The 21,252-nt window shown below is 46.6% G+C and overlaps 1 protein-coding gene across 6 annotated transcripts in view; it reads left to right on the top strand.

Moving 5' to 3' along the window:
• The window catches only part of nrxn3a (neurexin 3a), a 1,956,983-nt gene that overhangs the window by 1,901,943 nt on the left and 33,788 nt on the right, over window positions 1-21,252 (top strand). For 4 of the 6 annotated variants that reach the window (XM_038773738.1, XM_038773746.1, XM_038773703.1 and 1 more), the window contains one exon: window positions 11,159-11,237. In XM_038773738.1, coding sequence (XP_038629666.1) covers window positions 11,159-11,237 — 79 coding nt within the window. Of the gene's footprint in view, window positions 1-11,158; window positions 11,247-21,252 lie in introns of all 6 variants that reach the window. The other 2 variants (XM_038773729.1, XM_038773712.1) reach the window with 1 other exon arrangement.

The raw sequence follows: 21,252 nt of genomic DNA, 5'->3' as shown, positions 1-21,252 counted from the left end.
AACTAGGGTGGGCCAGTGGTATGGAGCAAAGCATTTGGTTTTACCCAGATTATCTGAAATCTCACAGACTGGGTGATGGTTTGACACTTGCTAAAAAGTGGCTGGCCCGTGCATGAGTAGCCTGCGTTGGGGTCATGCACTGTGCACCCTCGGGATGACTCAAGGTGCTTCATAGCCCCTCTGACGTCTTTCTGAAGTCTAGTCTCTGTTGTGATGTAAGAAACACAGCAGCTGATCTGTGCACAGCAAGCTCCCACATTGGGAGCAATGTGACAATGATCAGATCAGCTGTTCCAGTGGCCTTGGTCGAAGGATAAATCTTGGCCGGGGAAAGCTCTCCTGCACTCCTTCGAAAACACAATCTAGGATATTACACGTCATGGAGTCAGAGGAAATAGTAACAGGGGAGAATCGTTCGGCCCCTCAAGCCTGCTGTATCATTCAATAAGATCATGTCTGATCTGATTGTGGCCTTATCTCAATTTCCTGCCTGACCCCCCCCCCAATCACCCTCGATCCCTGTTGGTCAGAAGTCTGTTCAGTTCATATTCAATGGCGCCGCCTCCATTGCTGACCGAGAAAGTGAATTTCAAAGACTAGCAACCCTCTCAGAGAAGGAACTCCCCCCCCCCCCCCCCACTTCCCCCCATCTCTGTCTTATAAGGGAGGCCCCGTATTCTAAAACTGTGCCCCTCGTTCTAGAAACCCCCACAAGAGGAAACATTCCCTCGGCATATATCCTGTCGAGCCCCCCCTCAGAATCCTCTCTGTTTCAATAAGATCACCTCGCGCGCTTCTAAACCCCAAGGAGCCAACCTGTTCAACCTTTCATCATTAAACTCCTTCATCCCAGCAAGCAGCCTAGTCAACCTTCTGTGAACTGTTTCCAAAGCAAGTATACCCCACCCTAAGGAGACAAAAGTTGTACATTGTACTCTAATTGCGATTCATCAATGTCCTGTACAAATTTAGCAAGTCATCCCTACTTTTATACTCCATCTTCATTAACGCAAAGGCCAAAAATCGATTTGTCGCCCTAATTACTTTCTGTACCTTTATATTGACTTTTTGTGGTTCATATACAAGGACACCCATGTCCCTTTCTACTGCAACATTCTTCTGTCTCCCACTTAAATAAAACCCTGTTTTTCCATTCTTCCTGTCAAATGTTGACAACCTCACGTCTTCCCCACATTATAGCCTATTGCATTGCGAGCCCATCGACAAGGCAGTGTTCAAAGACAACAGAGGTTTATTGAACTGAGAAGAATTATGTACACATCACAGCACAACTACCACATGAGTCTCGATCCCATGACCTCCCGACTAACCCTGGCCAAGCTCCATTAGCCAGGTCCACGCCTAAACACCCGATAGGCTAATGTTCACGTCCTCCCTCCCCATTGGCTCAGGGCCCATCACATGGCCCACAAAGTATCTCCCCTTAAAGGGGCCATACCATCACATACTCCATCTGCCAAGCTATTGCTCACTTGCTAAACCTATCAATATCCCTGATGCGCTAACAATTGCACACAAAGACTCAAATCGGTACAAGAGAGACTTTATTACCGTGAGATGTTATTCCTTCGACTGCAGCTGTAGAATGGCAGCTCAGGAGAACTCATGAATATTTATACTGCTCCCTGTGGGCTGAGCTAGCCGGCAGGGGCTTACCGACAAACCTGTAATACAAGTACTGCTGTACATCCCCTAAGACAGGCACACATATATATATATACAGTGGTGGATCACCACAATCCCTTTGCAAACTCTTTGAATCCTCCCCACAACTTGGTTTCCACCCACCTTTGTGTCATCAGCAAATCTAGCCACAATACAATCGGCATCTTCATCCAGGTCATGAAGAAAGGTCAACCTGGATATAGTCCACCTCAGAGGTCAGCCGGGGGCCTTGGTTTAATGTTTTATCCGACATGGGGAGTCTCCGACAGTGCAGCACTCTCAGCTTAGATTTTGTACACAAGTCACTGGAGTGGGGCCTGAACCTACAACGTTCGAACACGGTGTCCAATCAAAAGAGTGTCAGCATTGACGGTTCTGTCTTGGGTGAAAACGGGAGGTAGCGAATCGACAGCCCAATAACACCACAATGAGAAAGAAAGGGGGTAAGGTGTGAAATGGGGAGGAGCGTGGGGGTTGGGGGGGGGTTGCTGTTTCACCCGCCCAAAAACGATTTTGTTTGCAATATTGACTGCCAAAGCGCATTAAAGCAACACTTCCAGAACCTTCCGAAATGGTATGCGAAAGTAATGATAAATACGTTGGCACTGCAGCCGGGGATGATTAGAGATTAAATCGACATCAATTCTCCATATTAAATCCAATCACTGAGTCCAGACATTAATGCTGCTTCCTGCTCTTATATTGTTCGCTCAGTTAGTGCTAAGTGAATATAATATCCATTACAAAGCAGTCCGTCAAATGGTTTGTTGTTGAAGAATTAGGATATAAATAGATAATACCGCCTTGCTGTGGTTTAATATTAAATTTCAGGCGTCTGATTGCCGAGATTACGAGAGCAGAATAGAAAGTGGCGTGTAATCCACTGACAGCTCTGGGGTCCAACGCACGGCCTTCCCGATATGAACATCTGGAGAATTGTCGGGTCCATGGCCACGCATGCGCGACCTGCAGCAGCCGCGCCGTACATCATGGCTCCGTCCGTGTGCGGACCCGACCTGGCAGATAGTTCCCCCCCCCCCCGGACATCCCCTCGCCATCCCCGGGCCACCCCCCCCCCCCCCAACAGTCTTCCCAGCCCCCGCCGAAGCCCCACCGGCCAGCAGCACGGCTCCTGCCTGACTGCGGCACAGCTGGACACAGTCAGCAGCCGCCACTCCGCTGAGACCACACGTTTCCCCCGCGCAGCCGGCAACCCGGCCCATCGGGGGCAGAGCATCGTGGGAGACCCTTCAGGTGACATCCGTACTTTTCGATGATGCCATTTTGGAGGGGGCGGAGCATCCAGATTATCCCACATGGATGCGCTGAGGGGGAGGACAGAGAGGTGGAGTTGATGAAAACTGAATGCTTGGTCCCATTACCGCTTCCGACCAGATACCCCCACCCCCACCTCACCCAGCGTGGGCTAACTCAGAATCGTGAGTTGTTGTAGAACTACATAGAAAGAGGCCGTTCAGCCACTCTAATCCATTCTGTTGTTTTTATGTTCCACCCTTTCCCTTGTCCTAAAAACACACTTCAGGCCTCCTCCGCGACGCGTTTACCGGCGGTGGGAGGAGACACCCCCCCCCCACCCCGCCATTGGCCGGCGGGAGGATCCTCTGTCGCTGTGAGTGGGATTTCCCATTGAATCCACCCCACGTCGGCTGGACCAGAAGATCCCGCCCTTTGTTTTGACCCTGTCACCTTATCTATCACTTCCTAACTCCCCTGTGCACCTATCCAGCTTCACCTATCTGGTCCTTGTGGTGGTGACTTCCACCTTTTACCCAAATTCCTTCTCGTCCTTATTTGCGACATGGCCCTGAGCTCGTTCTGGACTCCCCTTAAAAATGGAAGCATCTTCTCTCTGAGTGAAACACAAGAAGTCACAGGACATTAATAATACTGGATTCTGTCCCATTAAAATGGCAGTTTGGCTGACATTTCAATCTCCAACACCAGTTAACGGTACAGCACTGGCATTCGAATTGAAACTCAAATGCCCCACTTAATGACCAACTCACCGGGTTCTGCAAAGCTTCAACGAGACGCTTGATTTTCTGCAGAATTACACAGACCTTACAGCACGGAAACAGGCCATTTGGCCCCAGCTGATTTGTGCTGGTGTTAATGCTCCACCCGAGTCTCCTCTCACTGCACTTTGTCTCCTTCTATCAGCATTATTTTCTATTCCCTTCTTCCCGGTGGGCCTATCTCTCTTCCACTTAAATGTATCTGTGCGATTCACAACACCCCGTATCACAGTATTCAAACCACTCTCTAGGTAATGTGGTGATTGTAGATCTGAGTAGATGCAATACAACTGAGCAAACACTAGAGGGAGCACGGGAGAGCTATAAATACACCGGGACAGGAAGTGAGGACACACTTCACGGAAGGCAGAACTGGTAGCAGGACACACAGACACAAGCAGGCAGCATTTGAGGTAGCCGTAAGTTAAGCTCTGAAGAGCGAACAAATTCACAATAAAGCATCTTCTCCAACTTTGAGACTACGAGCTTTATTAAGACACGAGGAACAACACATGGTACCGGGAGTGGAGTACGAACCCACGCGGACATATCGCACAAACTCACATCTGCTCCAGGACAAGCAAGCACACCAGATTTCAAGGCAGATGACATAATAAATCGATACCACAAGCACAGAAAAAAGTCCATGTCAGTCAACATCAGTGGTTCGACCATGCAAACACCTCGGGATGACGTATTGGTTACTTAAAATAACAAGAACACCGACAACATTCACCACGTCAACAACAACAAAAGAAAAAACTCAGTGAACAAATTCATCAAGTTTGGACTCATAAATGTTTTTATTAAGATTGGACTCATAAATATAAATTGGCTTTGTAAAATATGCAATAGCACCATCTCTTGTATAGATACACATACCGTAAGTAATCTAACTGTTTTGTACAATTTTCTTTAACGATGTACAGAAAATATGTAAAGAAAAATGGGGGGATGTGGTGATTGTAGATCTGAGTAGATACAATACAACTGAGCAAACACTAGAGGGAGCACGGGAGAGCTATAAATACACTGGGACAGGAAGTGAGGACACACTTCACGGAAGGCAGAACTGGTAGCAGGACACACAGACACAAGCAGGCAGCATTTGAGGTAGCCGTAAGTTAAGCTTTGAAGAGAGAACAAATTCACAACAAAGCATCTTCTCCAACTTTGAGACTACGAGCTTTATTAAGACACGAGGAACAACACAGGTAAAGTGAAAAATCTCAAAGGCTTCTGTCAGGTCATTCTTATGCCCTCTCTTCTTCAGAGTAAAGACCCCCCCCCCCCCCACCTCCCCCCTCCTCTCCATCCCCCCAGCCTCTTCATAGTGAGAGGATTCGAGTACAGGGGCAGGGATGTCTTGCTGAAATTATACAGGGCCTTGTTTAGGCCACGTCTGGACTATTCTGTGTATTTCCTTATCCGAGGAAGGATGTTGTATAGAGGGAGTCGAGCAAAGGTTTACCAGACTGGTTCCTGGGATGGTAGGACTGACCTTTGAGGAGCGATTGACTAAGCTTATTGACTAAGAATGATGGGCGATCTCATAGAAAGCTATAAAATCCTAACAGGATTGGACAGGGTAGATGCAGGAAGGAGGTTCCCGATGTGAGGGAGTCCAGTACCAGGGGTCACAGTCTGAGGATACGGTGTGAACCATTAGGGACTGAGATGAGGAGAAATATCTTCATTCGAGCGTGGTGAGCCTGTGGAATTCGCCATCACAGAAAGCCGTTGAGACCGTTGGGGCTAAAGGGATCAAAGGATATGGGGGGGGGGGGGGGGAGAGACAGAGTATTGAGTTGGATGATAAACTATGATCAGAATGAATGGAGGAGAAGGCTCAAGGGGCCATATGGCCCACTCCCTGCTCCTATTTTTCTATGTTTCTGTGTAAAGCGCTTTACAACCAATTAGGTTTTTCTGTACTGTTGTAACGTAGGAAACATGCGGCGGTCAACCTGCTGTCTAATTTCAACCCTGAAGAACATACATGTGGAAAAACATGCAGGCGTACACGTGCACACACATGTATGCGCACATGTACCCCCATTTGTTCTCAGAACCCACATGCATATTGGAGACAAAGTACACATTTGTACCAAGACACGTACAAAGGAAGCTCCCACAAACAGCGATTGTGATAATCACCAGATAATCTATTGTGGCAAAGTTGAGAGAGGGATAAATACTAGCCTAGGGCTCTGGGGATAACTCCTCTTACCTTCTTCAAAATAGTGCCATGAGATCTTTTATATTCACACAGGAAGGCAGACACCTTCTCTGGATCAACACCCCCAGAGGTCAACCCCCTTTGTGTAACACTGTTTTGGGGAATGGTTTGTGGAAAAGGCACTTTATATATGGGCTGATGAATGGTCAGCGGGATAGAGGACCATCCATCGGTTACAAAGGAAGGGGAGGGAGTGTTCCGTCTCCATTGGAGGGATTTGAGGGAACATTCTTTTTTAAACGCTCAGGTTACACGTTGCCACAAATTCTGAATTTTAACGACTACGTTTTATGACAGGAGCAATTAAAATTGTAATGAACAATGTGAATATTGAAATTATATCCGCAGGGGATCTTAAAGCTCAATAACTCCAGTCTCGTAACTTGCTGCACTTGCTGATTCTGAGTTCTTTACGCAGTTGGATATCTGCTCCCTGGGATATCATATGATGAGCACAGCAGTAGCTTATAACCTGACTTCTATGTCCAGGGAAGGGAGTGCTTTGGAAATCCGTTCAAGGTGCTACGTAAATGCACGTTGTTGGAAATGCCTTCGCCTTCACCAATCGGGTTTTCCAACCGAATGTCATTCTTCTCTTCTCACTGAAACATGTTATAAACTGATAGGTAACAATGACAAGCTCAGGCTGAAGTACTACCTGCTGTCTAATTTCATCCCTGAAGAACATACATGTGGAAAAACATGCACACGCAACTGTGCACGCACATGTATGTGAAAAATGAAATGAAATGAAAGAAAATCGCTTATTGTCACAAGTAGGCTTCAAATGAAGTTACTGTGAAAAGCCCCTAGTCGCCACATTCCGGCACCTGTTCGGGGAGGCTGGTATGGGAATTGAACCCGCGCTGCTGGCCTGCCTTGGTCTGCTTTAAAAGCCAGCGATTTAGCCCTGTGCTGAACCAGCCCCTAACATGTGCACATGTACCCACATTCGTTCTCAGAACACACATGCATACGTGCAGACAAAGTACACATTTGTACCCACACACGTGTGTACACATTCAAACACGCACTCACTTTCACTCTCTCTCACGTACGCTCTCTATCTCTCCCTCACACCCCCTTTCCCGCTTACATTTACTTCCTCTCTGCCTCATTCTCTCCATCCCACTCTCTCTACCTCACATGGTGCACACATTCCGTGCTCACCCATTCGCACACTCCTTCTCTGCGTGTGTTTTTCTTTCTGCCTCTCCCTCTCTCCCTTTTTCTCGACGTGCTTCCATGCACACTTTCTCTCGCGCCCAGGACTGAAGGTGTCAGCTCAGCATAGACCAGTGATTGAGCTGACACCTTCCTAATCGTCAGGTTCAGTACGACACTGTGCAGTTTATTCATCCACTAAACCCGGCTCAGAGGATACAGACAAAACCTTTGCAGCACGGGCTGTTGTACTTTCACGGAATGCAGCTTCCCACAGGCACGGAACAGCAAATTAATATTCATAAGCTATCCTCAAGACTTTGAAAATCTGCAAATGGATCTCAGAGAGAAAGGCTTCTCTGTCGAAGGAAGAAATCTGCACAAATATCTCATGCTGCGAACAGCGAGATGCAGTGTAATGTACGGATGAGTAGAGTACAGGATATTGTTGCTCCTTCACCTCCCCTCAATCTTCAATTTGAGGGTTTCCCTCGAACAAGTCACCCAGGGATTTCTCCACGTCTGCAATGTGCTCAAGGGCAGCAGGTCCAGCAATGCATGCTGTCAACCGACATGAAGGTCATCAGCAGCAATGACATTCACCGCCTCTTGGCCAGTTTCCAGGGACTTGCATGAGCGATATTGTCATTACTGCCCCTGTCCTGATGGCCTTATCTGGTCAGAGTGATCTGTTCCCTGCCAACGACCCAGCAGGAGCAAGCTTGCCCGACAGCACTCTGCACAAGCACCAGCTGTTCTGGGACACACACACATACATATCGGAATAGATACACACGTTTTAACACACGCGCATATCATAATATATACTCAAACATGCCATAATACATGTACACCCATCGTAATACATGCACACACATTGTCACTCATACACACATCATAATACATGTACACACCTCATAATATACACATATGGTAATGCTTATGCACACAGACATCATAATACATGCACTGGCATTGCAATACATGTGCACACACACATGGTAATACACATGGTAATACATGCACATACATCATAACACACATGCACACACCATAGTACACATATTGTAATGCACACACACATCGTAATGAAAAACACACATTGCAATGCATATGCACTCACACATAATTCGATACACGCAAATCGTAATACACATACATCGTAATGCACATGCGCATACACATTATGTAACACACACACACAATGTAATACACACACATTGTAATACACACTTCGTAATACACGCACAGACATTGCAATGCATGTGCATACACGCATAATGTAATACATACACACAAATCATAATACACACGCACACATCGTAATACACGCACATCGTTATACGCACATAATGTAATACACACGCATCACAATACACATGCACACACATACATTGTAATACACATATTATAATACACGTGCATGCACATACATTGTAAAACACACACACACTATAATACACGTGCCTGCACACACACATCACAATACACGTGCACATATACATGACATAATACATGCACACGCACATTGGGCGCGATCTACCGAAAGGCAGTGTGGCATGGCCGCTAGATGCCGAAGATCCCTCTTCCAGAATCTACCCGTCTCGCCGCACCTCACGAGATCTAACACGATCCCGTGAGACATCTCAAACTGAATCCCGCTCATTGTGGGCGGGGTGACTATTTTCCAAATTGACATATTAGAGCGAGACAGCTAGTCCCACTCTAATATGCAGTTCCCCGAGGGACCCAAGGGATCGGGATCTAACCTCCCAGCCTTGGAGACGTCGGGCGAGCGCCGTTCAGTGCTGTTTTGTACAAATGGGGACCAGCTGAAACGGCACTCGTGGCGGTCTCCCAGGGGATTGGACACCCCCAGGTGCTTACCATCTGGACAGGGTGGCACCCTGGCACTTCTGGTGCCACCCAGGCACCTTGGCACTACCAGCCTGGCACCCACCCTGGCACTGCCACCTGGGTACCACCCTGGCACTGATGGGGGCACTGCTTGGTTGGCATTTTACCCACACCAAAGATTGGGCCCAGGGGTGCCCTGAGCAGGTGCGGTGGGGTATGGGGGGGAACCAAAGACCCCCTTATGGGTGAGTTGAGGCTTCGGAAGATTTGGAGGTCATGTTGGGGGGTGGAGTGGAGCTTGTGGAGCTCCTCAGTGCAGGAAACAGGACAAAGTGTGACCTCATCGGGGAGTACCCCCCATCCATAAGGGAGTCCTTAGGTGCCCCTGCACCCCCTCCACTCCCCCCTGGAGGCTGGCAGTGCCAAGATGTATTTTACCTGTGCTGGTGATTGGGCCTGGGGGCACCCCGCCCTTATGAGGTTGGGTGCAGGAGGTTCACCGACCCCCTTATAGGTGAGTTGGGGGGGGGGGTTCCAGAGGCCGCAGTGGGGGGGGGGGGGGGGGGGTCGAGAGATTGGTTTGTTGTAATGCAGAGAATCGCAGGTGTGTGAAAATCAGCAAGCCCATTGCGAAGATATTCAGTAGGAGGCATTGAGAATCAGGAGTACATGTGCAGCACAGTAGCACAGTGGTTTGAACTGTGGCTTCACAGCGCCAGGGTCCCAGGTTCGATTCCCGCTTGGGTCACTGTCTGTGCGAAGTCTGCACGTTCTCCCTGTGTCTGCGTTGGTTTCCTCCGGGTGCTCAAGTTTGCTCCCACAGTCGAAAGATGTGCAGGTTAGGTGGATTGACCATGCTAAATTGCCCTTAGGTTAGATGGGGTTACGGGGATAGGGCGGAGGTGTGGGCTTAAGTAGGGTGCTCTTTCGAAGATGGGCTGAATGGCCTCCTTCTGCACTGCAAATTCTATGATTCTATGCTGTTAAAAGATTGGGCTCTTTTTTCATTCTAGGCCCCCTCCGCTGGTAGATTTGTACTGAAGTCTTCAGTGGACAAAATGCACAATGCAACTTTCAATGCACTACATCCACGCTGTTGTAGACAGGGATATTCTATAGCCATGCTAGCCGAGATCATGAGTGTTACTGCCAACCAGGGATAGATCCTTTCTATGCCGTATAACTGCATTCTCTACTGGTAACTGAAGCAACACTTGAACAGCCACTGATGTTCTGCCCTGATGACTCTGTTTAATGATTCTGTTTGAAATTCTGAACTTCTGGTCATCAGTCAGCCATGACCAGGCCAGTGGCTTCGCGCTCCTCGGACGATAAGGGTTTCAAAGTTCCATTCCACAGAGGTCAACCCATAATCTAGGCTGACCCTACCAGTGGCAGTACGGAGGGAGTGCTGCACTGCTGAAGGTTCTGTCTTTCAGATGGGATATTAAACCCTGCCTGCTCTCTCAGGTGGGTGTAAAAGATCCCACAGCCACTATTTGAAGAAGAGCAGGAGAGTCATGACCCATAATGTCTGCTTCAAGCAACATCCCGAAAAGAGGGGGTTTCTGAATCGTTATCACACTGTTATTTGTGAGACCTTGCTGTGTGCAAATTGGCTTCCATGTTTCTCGGCACCACAACGGGAAACGTTCCATCCCATTAGTCGGGTTTGACTTGAACCTGGAATGAAAGGTCATTGGCTGGAAGGTGCTTAGCGTAGAATCCCTGCAGTGCGGACGGGGGCCATTTGGCTCATCGCGTCTGCACCGACCCTCCGAAAGAGCACTCGACCTCGGCCCGCTCACCCGCTCTACTGCCGCCACAACCTACATATCTCTCAACACTACGGGGAAACTTAGCGCGGCCAATCCACCTAACCTGTACATCTTTGGGAACTTGTGGGAGGAAACCGGAGCACCTGGAGGAAACCCACCCAAGACACGGGGAGAATGTGCAAACTCCACACAGACAGCCAACTAAGGTCGGAATTGAACGCCGGTCCCTGTGCTGTGCTGTGAGGCAGCAGTGCCAACTACTGTGCCACCATGCCGCCTATGGACATTGTAAAAGGGTGTTGTATAAATTGCAGGTTGTTCTTTTCCTGTTTGAAATTGTAGAAAGAATGGCCCGCCTTGATATTTTCTGTGACACTTTATTTCTGTCTTCATTATAGGTCACCGATGATCTCATCGTGTCATCAGCGGAGTGCGCAAGCGACGATGAAGACCTTGATGAGTGCGAGCCCAGCTCAGGTGGGTTAGGTCAGTCCATTTTCACTTGCTTCTCCTTCCTTCTCTTGAAAAGATAACTTATTGAGGGTAAAGTAATAACTAAAATGGAAATGGGTAGAGGAACCCCAGTCGAAGGCATCAGGTCCCATGGAACAGTGTGGGGACGGGAAGTAAGGAGGAACTTCAGGTGGAGATTTCCTGAGCAACGGGACAATAAACAAAACAAAAATGCCCCAAAAAATGGGTGGGGGGGAGGGGGGGTTGGGGGAGGGGGGGAAAACAGGAAATTAGGTTGTTTGATCAAGGGGTGATAAATTGGAATTACTGCCCGTAATCCTTCTGGGACCCCCCTTCAGAATAAATGAAATGTTTACGCATGGGATAATGAAGATTTCACGTTAATCCTGCTAATTGCTCTCCTGCTCTTCAGTGATAGCACACGGACCCATGGGACCTCAAGTGCGGTTAACATGGTATCGTTTTTGCACTAATTTTGACGCTGCCGGAGCTGTGCCCAGCTACAGATAGCCGAAATTAGTAATAGACGTGGGGAAAACCGTGTTAATCTGACCGATGCCCCAAAATGTCTGCCGTCAGTCACGACATTGGTCCCCTTCGTTTGCGTTGACTTCCTCCCCTTTTCCCTTTGGCGTTCCCACTCCAGTTGCTCTTCTTTTTTTTTTGTTCACTGACGGAAGCATTTTGACTGTCACTGCCAGACAGTGAGCTGATTTATTGCAAATTTTAGGCTGGTCCTTTTATTTCCCACCCCCTCTCTCTCTCTCTCTCTGTCTTAAGGCTTGCCATGAGCTAGGCTATTGTAATAGAGAACAGATATCAAAGAATTTCTGTGTATGATTTATTTTTTTTAAACCTAGAATCATCTATCCAGGCTTACCTACATATTTAAATATATATATATGTACACGTGTGTATGTATGTATATATATTTATATATAAGCATTAGAGCAGTTTTATGAGGAGATATTCAGCAAAAGATTTTTCTAGCAAAAAAATATTTTACTGGGTTTTGCATTTTCCTTTTTAAAAATAAATTAACATTAAGTAAATATATTTGGTACAGGTTGATCAAAAGCCCCTGAAGTCTTAAGATTCCCGGAGTTTTCTACATATTTTTATTTTATTTTTTTGGGGGAGGGGGGGAAGTATTTTTTTGGGAAAAAAAACTATAAAAGACAGATATCAACAGTCCCTCACCATCAAATCATACGTTTACACAGAAATTCACTCCCTCATTCTAACCCCAGCATCTACATACAGTTGCATGGGATGTTGTTTTCTGTTAACGCATGCCTGGTTTTTAGTTGAATTTTATGTTGTTGTCAAACAGCAGTTATAGCTGACATTATTCGCTATCACACTTCATCATGTACCGCATGTAATTTTGGTGGTAGAGAATGAAGAAATCTATATATATATTTGCATAATTTATATATATATATATTCACATACATTTTGAAAGACAAAGAATAATTTTGAATTTTTTTGAGGCACCTTTTTCAACAAAAATATAAGAGATTTTTGTTCTTTTTCGATTGGTTTTTGTTTCCGCTTTTTTTTAAAACGCAAAAGAGATTCACTTTGTTTATTTATTTTGAGGCAACAAAATCCTTTCTTGCCATCGAACCTGGCAGGGCGGGTGGTGACCACTACCCTGGGCTGCCAAAGAAAGTTGTGTATGAAAGATTTTTCTTTTTTTTAAGAATTGAATGAAGTGGAAGGTTGACAAACAATCGCTCTGCTCCCCTCTTGATCCCCCCTCCACCCCACACCTGAACCTCTTCCTCGCTGTCACCGCTCTGTCCAGCGTTTATCTTCACCCCCTCCAAGTTTCTTTTATTTGTGTGAAACGACAATTTAATTTTTTACTTTTGAAGAGACTGCAGATGGCATGAAAAGAATTTTATTGTCAGGAAGCATTGTTACTTGCCAAACGATTTCGAATTCATGTTTGATCTCGTGAAGCATTCATCTTTGGCATATAGTAGTGGTAGCTCCTCTCTGAAAAATAAAAAAAAACACCCTCTTCATGACTCTATAATCAGTGCATGGACTGTGATGGGGGCCATCGTTTTGTCTCATAGCAAGCTATTTGGGTATCAGTCATCCAGCCCGCAGTGTTCGCTCAAACCCCCCCCGCCCCCAGTTTGTTTTGTGAGTCGTATTTGGTGCCTGTATGGTCACTCTCCTGGAGCTGCCACCTCTCAACCTGCTCCAGCTTTACTTTTCCCCGATTGGAAAACCAGTGATGGTCCTTGGTTTGCGTCTGTGGTTTTACTGTTTTCGATGTTGTGCCGTCATGTGATTCTGTTCTCTGTTTTTGTAGAGATTTGTTAAAACTTTCCCCCCCTCTTCTTGCCACTACACGCTCTCCCCCCCCCCCCCCCCTCTTCCTTTTCCCCTCTCCCAACTCTTCCTTGAAGAGAAAACCAAATTTCCACAAGAGCGATAGTCAAGCACTGACTCGTAAAAAAGAGAAACTTAAGTACCTTTGTCCGGTTAACACAACGGTTATTGGAAAACGCATTCTTCCAAGGTTTCAACTCTGAACAGGAAAACCTGAAATTGCAGTGCCTCTAGATGCTGTACCGTGATAAATTGTGAAATCTAAGATGATAGAAACCAAAGACTGGCAGACAGTAGCCCAAACTGTAACCCTCTCCACGAGATGTATCAATGCTGGCAGATACATATCTATATGAAGTGGTCTTTCTCTTTCAGCTTGATAACTTCACACTGATGTTTTCTAATAGTTATCCCTGCCACTGAAGACGGACAGAGATCTGTTTTCACTTCTGTCTGTTAGTCTGTTTGGCAAAAATATATCTCAAAAGCTAATGGACAGATTTCAGTAAAAGCTGGTACACAGATAGAGTACGATCCAAAATAAGAACTCGGTCATTTCCTGGCAAATAGGTGGATACGGATACGGATCCCGGCATTTTTTAGAGGATCTGTTAACATTGGGAGATAGGGCAAATTGACTTTTTAAAAAAAAGAATGTTGTGGATTGTTTTATTTAGAACCTTGTTGATTGTTTTAGAACACGATCGATTGCCGCAACTGCTGTGGTGCAATTTTTCACAGCTGTTAAAATGTGAGCAGAGTTTTCAGAGCAGGTTGTTGGGTATGGATCGGCTCGCATCCTCTTCACTGAGATGGAAGCACTTGGGAAAAATATTTCATTTTTCAGCTTTGTAGTCCCAAAGCATGAGCGGGTAGAAGCCTGAGGGAAGAGCTGTGCAATGTAGTCATGTTGAGACAACACAGCGCCGTGGGAGGGGGATAGGGTTTCTACTTGAGTGTCTGCTTCACTTGTTAAATATTGTAATGGGGAGTTTGGCAGGGAGATAGTGGGTGGCTTAGAATGAAGCAATTAAGCACCAATTTGATTTGCATCCAATCAATCTGGATGGGAGGAAAGTGTGCTTTATGTGAAGAGCTGTGGCCTAGGGGCCGCTACGATATAGGAGGAGAGTTGACTGGCAAAAGAAAAGTAGAAATGCCTGCACCTCTGTTGCCCTTTTCATGACCTCAGGACATCCCAACGTGCTTTCCATCCAACGGGCCACCTTTGACAATTAGCCACTGTTGCAACGTGGGAAGTAAACACCGCGGCAGTTGTACAGGGTCTTGGCGAGACCACAGCTGGGATTTTGTGCGCAGCTTTGGTCTCCTTATCTGAAGAAGGCTGAAGTGTAAGCAACACATGAGGAGCAGCACCCGTAGGTGGTGAAGCAAGGGCTGCAACCTCACACACCTGTATTATATGTGGCCTGGGAGTCCATGAACCCACTCACCCTTCCATTGCACTGGACTGCCGTGTGCAACGCCAAAAACCCGATGGGAAAAAGGGAGGAGTCCCACATAGGGAGCCTCTCACCAGGGGGGGTGTCTCTCTTTCTACTCTTCTGAGTGAAAATCCAAAAGGACATGAACTAATAAACAAGCTTAAAAAATGAACAAATTCCCTAACAGAGCACAGTAACAAAAAACAAACAAATCGTTAAAGGAAACTTAATTAATTTATACGCTTTTTGACTACAACAATGAAACAAATAAACTAATTAACAGCTTCTTAAAGGGGCACATTAACTAAAGGACAAACCTTGAAGGAAAATTAATCAGATTAAATTGAAACGTTGTTTGCAAGGCTGATGGTGCAGTCCAGCCCCTGCAGTGCCCACCGGTCGGGGAAGGTCTCAAGTGCACCAGCGGACACCGTGCCTTCTCTCTCCAATGAGATCCAGGAGTCAGCGTAGATGCGGACCAGAGGCGGGCAGTCGGGTTGAATGACCCCCCCTCAGCCACCCGCTGCCTGGACCTGCTGCCGGCCTCCTTGGCCAGGCCCGGGAGCAGTCTAACAAGGAGGTCCTTCACCCTCCCGGTCCCTCTCCGCACCGGCTGACCGAAGGTTATGAGCGTGAGGTTGATGTGCAACCAAAGTTTTGAGGAGCTGACCCTTCAGGTGATCAAAGAGAGGCTGCAACCTCTGGCAATCCACAAAGGCAGGGAACACGGACTCCCCAGTGCCACCGAAAATACTGGCGGCCTGGGAGAAGTCTCTCTTTGAATTCTCTTTTAAAATAAAACAAAAGATCAGTAAAAGTCTTGCTTTATGCTCTTTTAAATCAAGCGAAAGTTAATAAAGAGAGGGGATGGCAGCCTCACATGAATCACTGTAACAAAACATCAAAGGAAGCTTACCTCACCAAACCAAAATGTCGTTCCCGGGGAGGGATGTCTCTCTTTACATGTGCTCAAGATACCTATTTAATAGGCTGATACGGTGGCGCAGTGGTTAGCACTGCTGCCTCAGAGCGGCGAGGACCTGGGTTCGATCCCGGCACCGGGTCACTGTCCGTGTGGAGTTTTCACATTCTGCCCCATGTCTGCGTGGGTTTTGCCCCCCCAACCCAAAGATGTGCAGGGTAGGTGGACTGGCTACGCCAAATTACCCCTGAATTGGACAAAAAGAATTACATACTCTAAAACGATTAATCAATGCACTCCACCTGTACAAAGTAACCTTAGTAATGCAATAAACTCACCAGTAAGAGGGAGGAGACTGGGGTGGAGGGTCAATATCAGCACAGGCAATTGGGCTGAATGGCCAGTTTGTGTGTTGTGCGTTCTGTGCAAAGGAAAATGTCCCCTAAAGCCACGCCGGCATGTTGCAGCTTCACAGAACATCGCAAGAATGAACTGGGTCACTGAATGTTGCTCATTACGTGGTGTGCACTGCATCGGCATCCGTTTGGATGTTAGTGCTTTACAAGTCAACTAGTGCTGGAGAATTAAATGCCAGCCTTTTCCGCATTTTCCCTTTGTCTTTATTTGTTAAATTTCGAACACTTTCTCCCGGGGTGGGGGGGTAGAAAAGCTTGCAGAAACTCATTGTATTAGCCACTCTCACAGCGAGAGAGCAATTGGCTGATTGACACACCCTTTTCCTTTGTATATAGAACTCTCCTGCTGCTGACGATTCTAGTGATATCCTCACTTAGGCTTGTTTTGAATAAATTTTTTAAAAATAATTCTTTCCCCCCCTTCTCTATACTTAATGTACATTTCTGACAATTTAATAATGACGGACAGTTTGCCTGTTCGTGCATAGACCAAAAGTGCGATTCACTAAACATGAGGTAGAGAGGTCATTACGGCTCCAAATTCAACATTAATTCCACAACAAATAAGGCAAAATTATAGCCTTGCTTTACGCAGCTCCCATTCGACAATGGGCGCGATCGAACGGCCTCTTCGCGCCCGACTCGGTGACATGATGTCGCGGCCTGGCTCTCGCCCTCGCTGGGTGAGATCCAGTTTACATATTTAAGTGAGCAGTTGGGCTATCTATCTATTCTATCTATGATTCTTTCTATCTATCGATCTAGCAATCTATCTATCGATCTACCTACCTATCGCCTTTCAAAGTCTCATACTTTTGAAATGTAATCAAGTGTGCGCAGAAAATGTGACAGCCACCTTTTGCAGAGTTACAGGGTGGGGTGCCTTTTGCAGAGTTACAGGGCGGGATTCCCCACCCTGCCGCACCACATTTCTGCCCCGACCCGCCGGCGGGATTCTCCGTTATGCCAGCCGGTCAATGGGGTTTTCCATTGTGAGGTAGTCCCACGGAGTCAGGCACTGGCATAACGGAGAATCACTCCGGCGGAGAATCTCGGCCAACCTCTTTTGGTTATGTTGAGTGAAATATTGGTCAAGATGCCAAATATTGGTCAAGATACCAGGGATGACTTCACTGCTCTTTCTCCAATCATGTCAAGGGCTCTTTATGTCAACCTGAAAGGGCAGATGACGCTTCAATTCAATGGCTCATCTGACTAGCTATGGTGTCGTACCACTCCCACGGTACTGCACTGGAGGTTTGTGTTCATGTTTCTGGAGTGGGGTTTGAACTCACAACCTGCACAGTCAGAAGCCAGCGTACTGCCAGCTGAGCCATAGCAGAGGTCAACATCCTTTCGGGCAGAAATTCTGCTGTCCTAAATGTGACTCATGCTGACCACCTTCTGAGGTGGCGAGCAAGTCACTCGCGAACCTCCTCAGGTCACCCAGGGGTGGGGAACAAAAGCCAACCCAAGGGGCGAGTGACAAATTGAAGCTGGCCTTTCATTCCTCTCTTTCTCAACGCACCTCAGGAATTAAGGACGTTCCTGCTAACTGCTCCAGCAAAAAGGACACGGCAACAGATTTGACACCCTTCTTCCCTGGCCCCAGACACTATAGATCACTGATTGAACCCGGTCTTTGCGACTCACCCCATTAGAACAGTTAGCCTTTTACAGGTTTAAACCATTCAGCCCTGAGGCCTGTTAGCATGAACCAGTATAACATGGCTGTCCCCAGGATGTAGGCCCAACATCCCCGCAGACTAGCAAATCAGGTCAAGATGTGCGATGCCCACCGCGTTGGATTGCATGTTGATCCATCCATTTGTCGTCCCGTTTTACCTCCACTCCTGAACATGTAGTGAGTGCTTCTGTTTTAGAAGCCTGAGAAATGATCAGGATGTGCTGATCATCATATCTGCATGAAAATAACCAATGGACCGTTTAATACTATCCATCCACGGCAGCAGGTGAAAAGAAAATGAAAATGAAAATCGCTTATTGTCACGAGTAGGCTTCAATGAAGTTACTGTGAAAAGCCCCTAGTCGCCACATTCCGGCGCCTGTCCGGGGAGGCTGGTACGGGAATCGAACCGTGCTGCTGGCCTGCTTTAAAAGCCAGCGATTTAGCCCAGTGAGCTAAACCAGCCCCTGGTAACCAGGTAACACATCTCTGAACAAATCTCAATCTACTGCGCGATCTCTTAATTCAACTTCTACCTTTTGAAAAAGGAATACATAAAATGGCCTAAGTCAACCTTAATCACGTTTATATTCATTTAGTATTCAAATGTGATTCCTCTAATATTGGACACATTACACTGATAGGCTTCTGAGGTTTGCTGCAGAATTTATTGAATTTTCAATCTTTGCAGATTGATTTGATAAATTGACATTTTTTTCCCCTTCCATTCAAGCTGATTCATTTAAGGTGCGGAGCTGCTTGAGTTCAAACCATTAAAATAATGCTCATTAAGGGAAAGAGACTGAGTTCTTGAGCAAATGTGAGTTGATCAGGGAGAGCCAGTGCGGTTTTATTCAAGAGAACTCATGTGTGCTTAATCTCGGAGTATTTAATTTTGTGGGGCTCACCAATAAGGAGCGTGTTTGTACCTCGCCCATTTTTTCTGGCTCCACATATAGATTCCCTCCTCTGTCCTTGGGTGGGCCAACCCTTTCCCTGGCTACCCTCTTGCTCTTTATATACGTATAAAAAGCCTTGGTATTTACCTTAATCCTGTTTGCCAATGACTTTTCGTGACCCCTTTTTAGCCCTCCTGACTCCTTGCTTAAGTTCCTTCCTACTTTTCCTTATATTCCTCATGGGCTTCGTCTGTTCCCAGAATTCCAGCCTGTACAAATGCTTCATTTTACTTTTTGACGAGGCCTACAACGTCCCTTGTTATCCAAAGTTCCGAAACTTTCCATACTTATCCTTCTTCCTCACAGGAACATGCCAATCCTGAATTCCTATCAGCTGACATTCGAAAGCCTCCCACATGCCAGATGTTGGTTTACCCTCAAACATCCACCCCCAATCTAAATTCATCAGTTCCTGCCCAATATTGTTATAATTAGCCTTCCTCCAATTTAGCACCTTTACCCGAGGGCTACTCTTATCTTTATCCAACAGTACCTTACTGAATTATGGTCACTCTTCCCAAAATGCTCCCCGACAGAAACTTCGACCACCTGGCCAGGCTCATTCCTCAATACCAGGTCCAGTAAAGCCCTTCCCTATTTGAACTATTGACAAGGGTTATGAGTGCGAGCTCAGCAAAGTTTCTGCTTTCACAAGCTCACACCAGCCACATTTAGGACATAGAACATAGGACATTACAGCGCAGTACAGGCCCTTCGGCCCTCGATGTTGCGCCGACCTGTGAAACCATCTGAAGCCTATCTGACCTACACTATTCCATTTTAATCCATATGTCTATCCAGTGACCACTTAAATGCCCTTAACGTTGGCGACTGTACTACTGTTGCAGGCAGGGCATTCCACACCCCTACTACTCTCTGAGTAAAGAAACTGCCTCTGACATCTGTCTTATATCTACCACCCCTCAATTTAAAGCTATGTCCCCTCGTGTTGGTCATCACCATCCGAGGAAAGAGACTCTCACTGTCCATCCTATCTAACCCTCTGACTATCTTATATGTCTCTATTAAGTCACCTCTCAGCCTTCTCCTCTCTAACGAAAACAACCTCAAGTCCCTGAGCCTTTCCTCGTAAGAACTTCCCTCCATACCAGGCAACATCCTAGTAAATCTCCTCTGAACCCTTTCCAAAGCTTCCACATCCTTCCTATAATGTGGTGACCAGAACTGCACGCAGTACTCCAGGAGTGGCCGCACCAGAGTTATGTACAGCTGCAGCATGACCTTGTGGTTCCGAAACTCAATCCCCCTGCTTATAAAGGCTAGCACACCATATGCCTTCTTAACAGCCCTATTAACCTGGGTGGCAACTTTCAGGGATTTATGTACCTGGATGCCGAGTTCTCTCTGTTCATCTACACTACCAAGACTCTCGCCATTAGCCCAGTACTCTGCATTCCTGTTACTCCTTCCAAAGTGAACCACCTCACACTTTTCCGCATTAAACTCCATCTGCCACCTCTCAGCCCAGCTCTGCAGCTTATCTATGTCCCTCTGTATCCTATAAAATCCTTCAGCACTATCCACAACTCCACCGACCTTCGTGTCATCTGCAAATTTACTAACCCATCCTTCTACACCCTCTTCCAGGTCATTTATAAAAATGACAAACAGCAGTGGCCCCAAAACAGATCCTTGCGGTACACCACTAGTAACTGAACTCCAGGATGAACATTTGCCATCAACCACCACCCTTTGTCTTCTTTCAGCTAGCCAATTACTGATCCAAACTGCTAAATTACGTTCAATCCCATACTTCCTTATTTTCTGCAATAACCTCCCGTGGGGAACCTTATCAAACGCCTTACTGAAATCCATATACACCACATCAACCGCTTTACCCTCATCCACCTGTTTGGTCACCTTCTCAAAAAACTCAATAAGGTTTGTGAGGCATGACCTACCCTTCACAAAACCGTGTTGACTATCGCTAATCAACTTGTTCTTTTCAAGATGATTATAAACCCTATCTCTTATAACCTTTTCCAACATTTTACCCACAACCGAAGTAAGGCTCACAGGTCTATAATTACCAGGGTTGTCTCTACTCCCCTTCTTGAACAAGGGGACAACATTTGCTATCCTCCAGTCTTCCGGCACTATTCCTGTCGACAAAGACGACATAAAGATCAAGGACAAAGGCTCTGCAATCTCCTCCCTGGCTTCCCAGAGAATCCTAGGATAAATCCCAGTAGTTTGGATGAGATCGCTCCTCTTTACAT

Source organism: Scyliorhinus canicula, chromosome 2 (genome assembly GCF_902713615.1).
Source record: "Scyliorhinus canicula chromosome 2, sScyCan1.1, whole genome shotgun sequence".
NCBI classification, from domain to species: Eukaryota; Metazoa; Chordata; class Chondrichthyes; order Carcharhiniformes; family Scyliorhinidae; genus Scyliorhinus; species Scyliorhinus canicula.
This window is presented reverse-complemented; position numbering and strand designations above follow the sequence as displayed.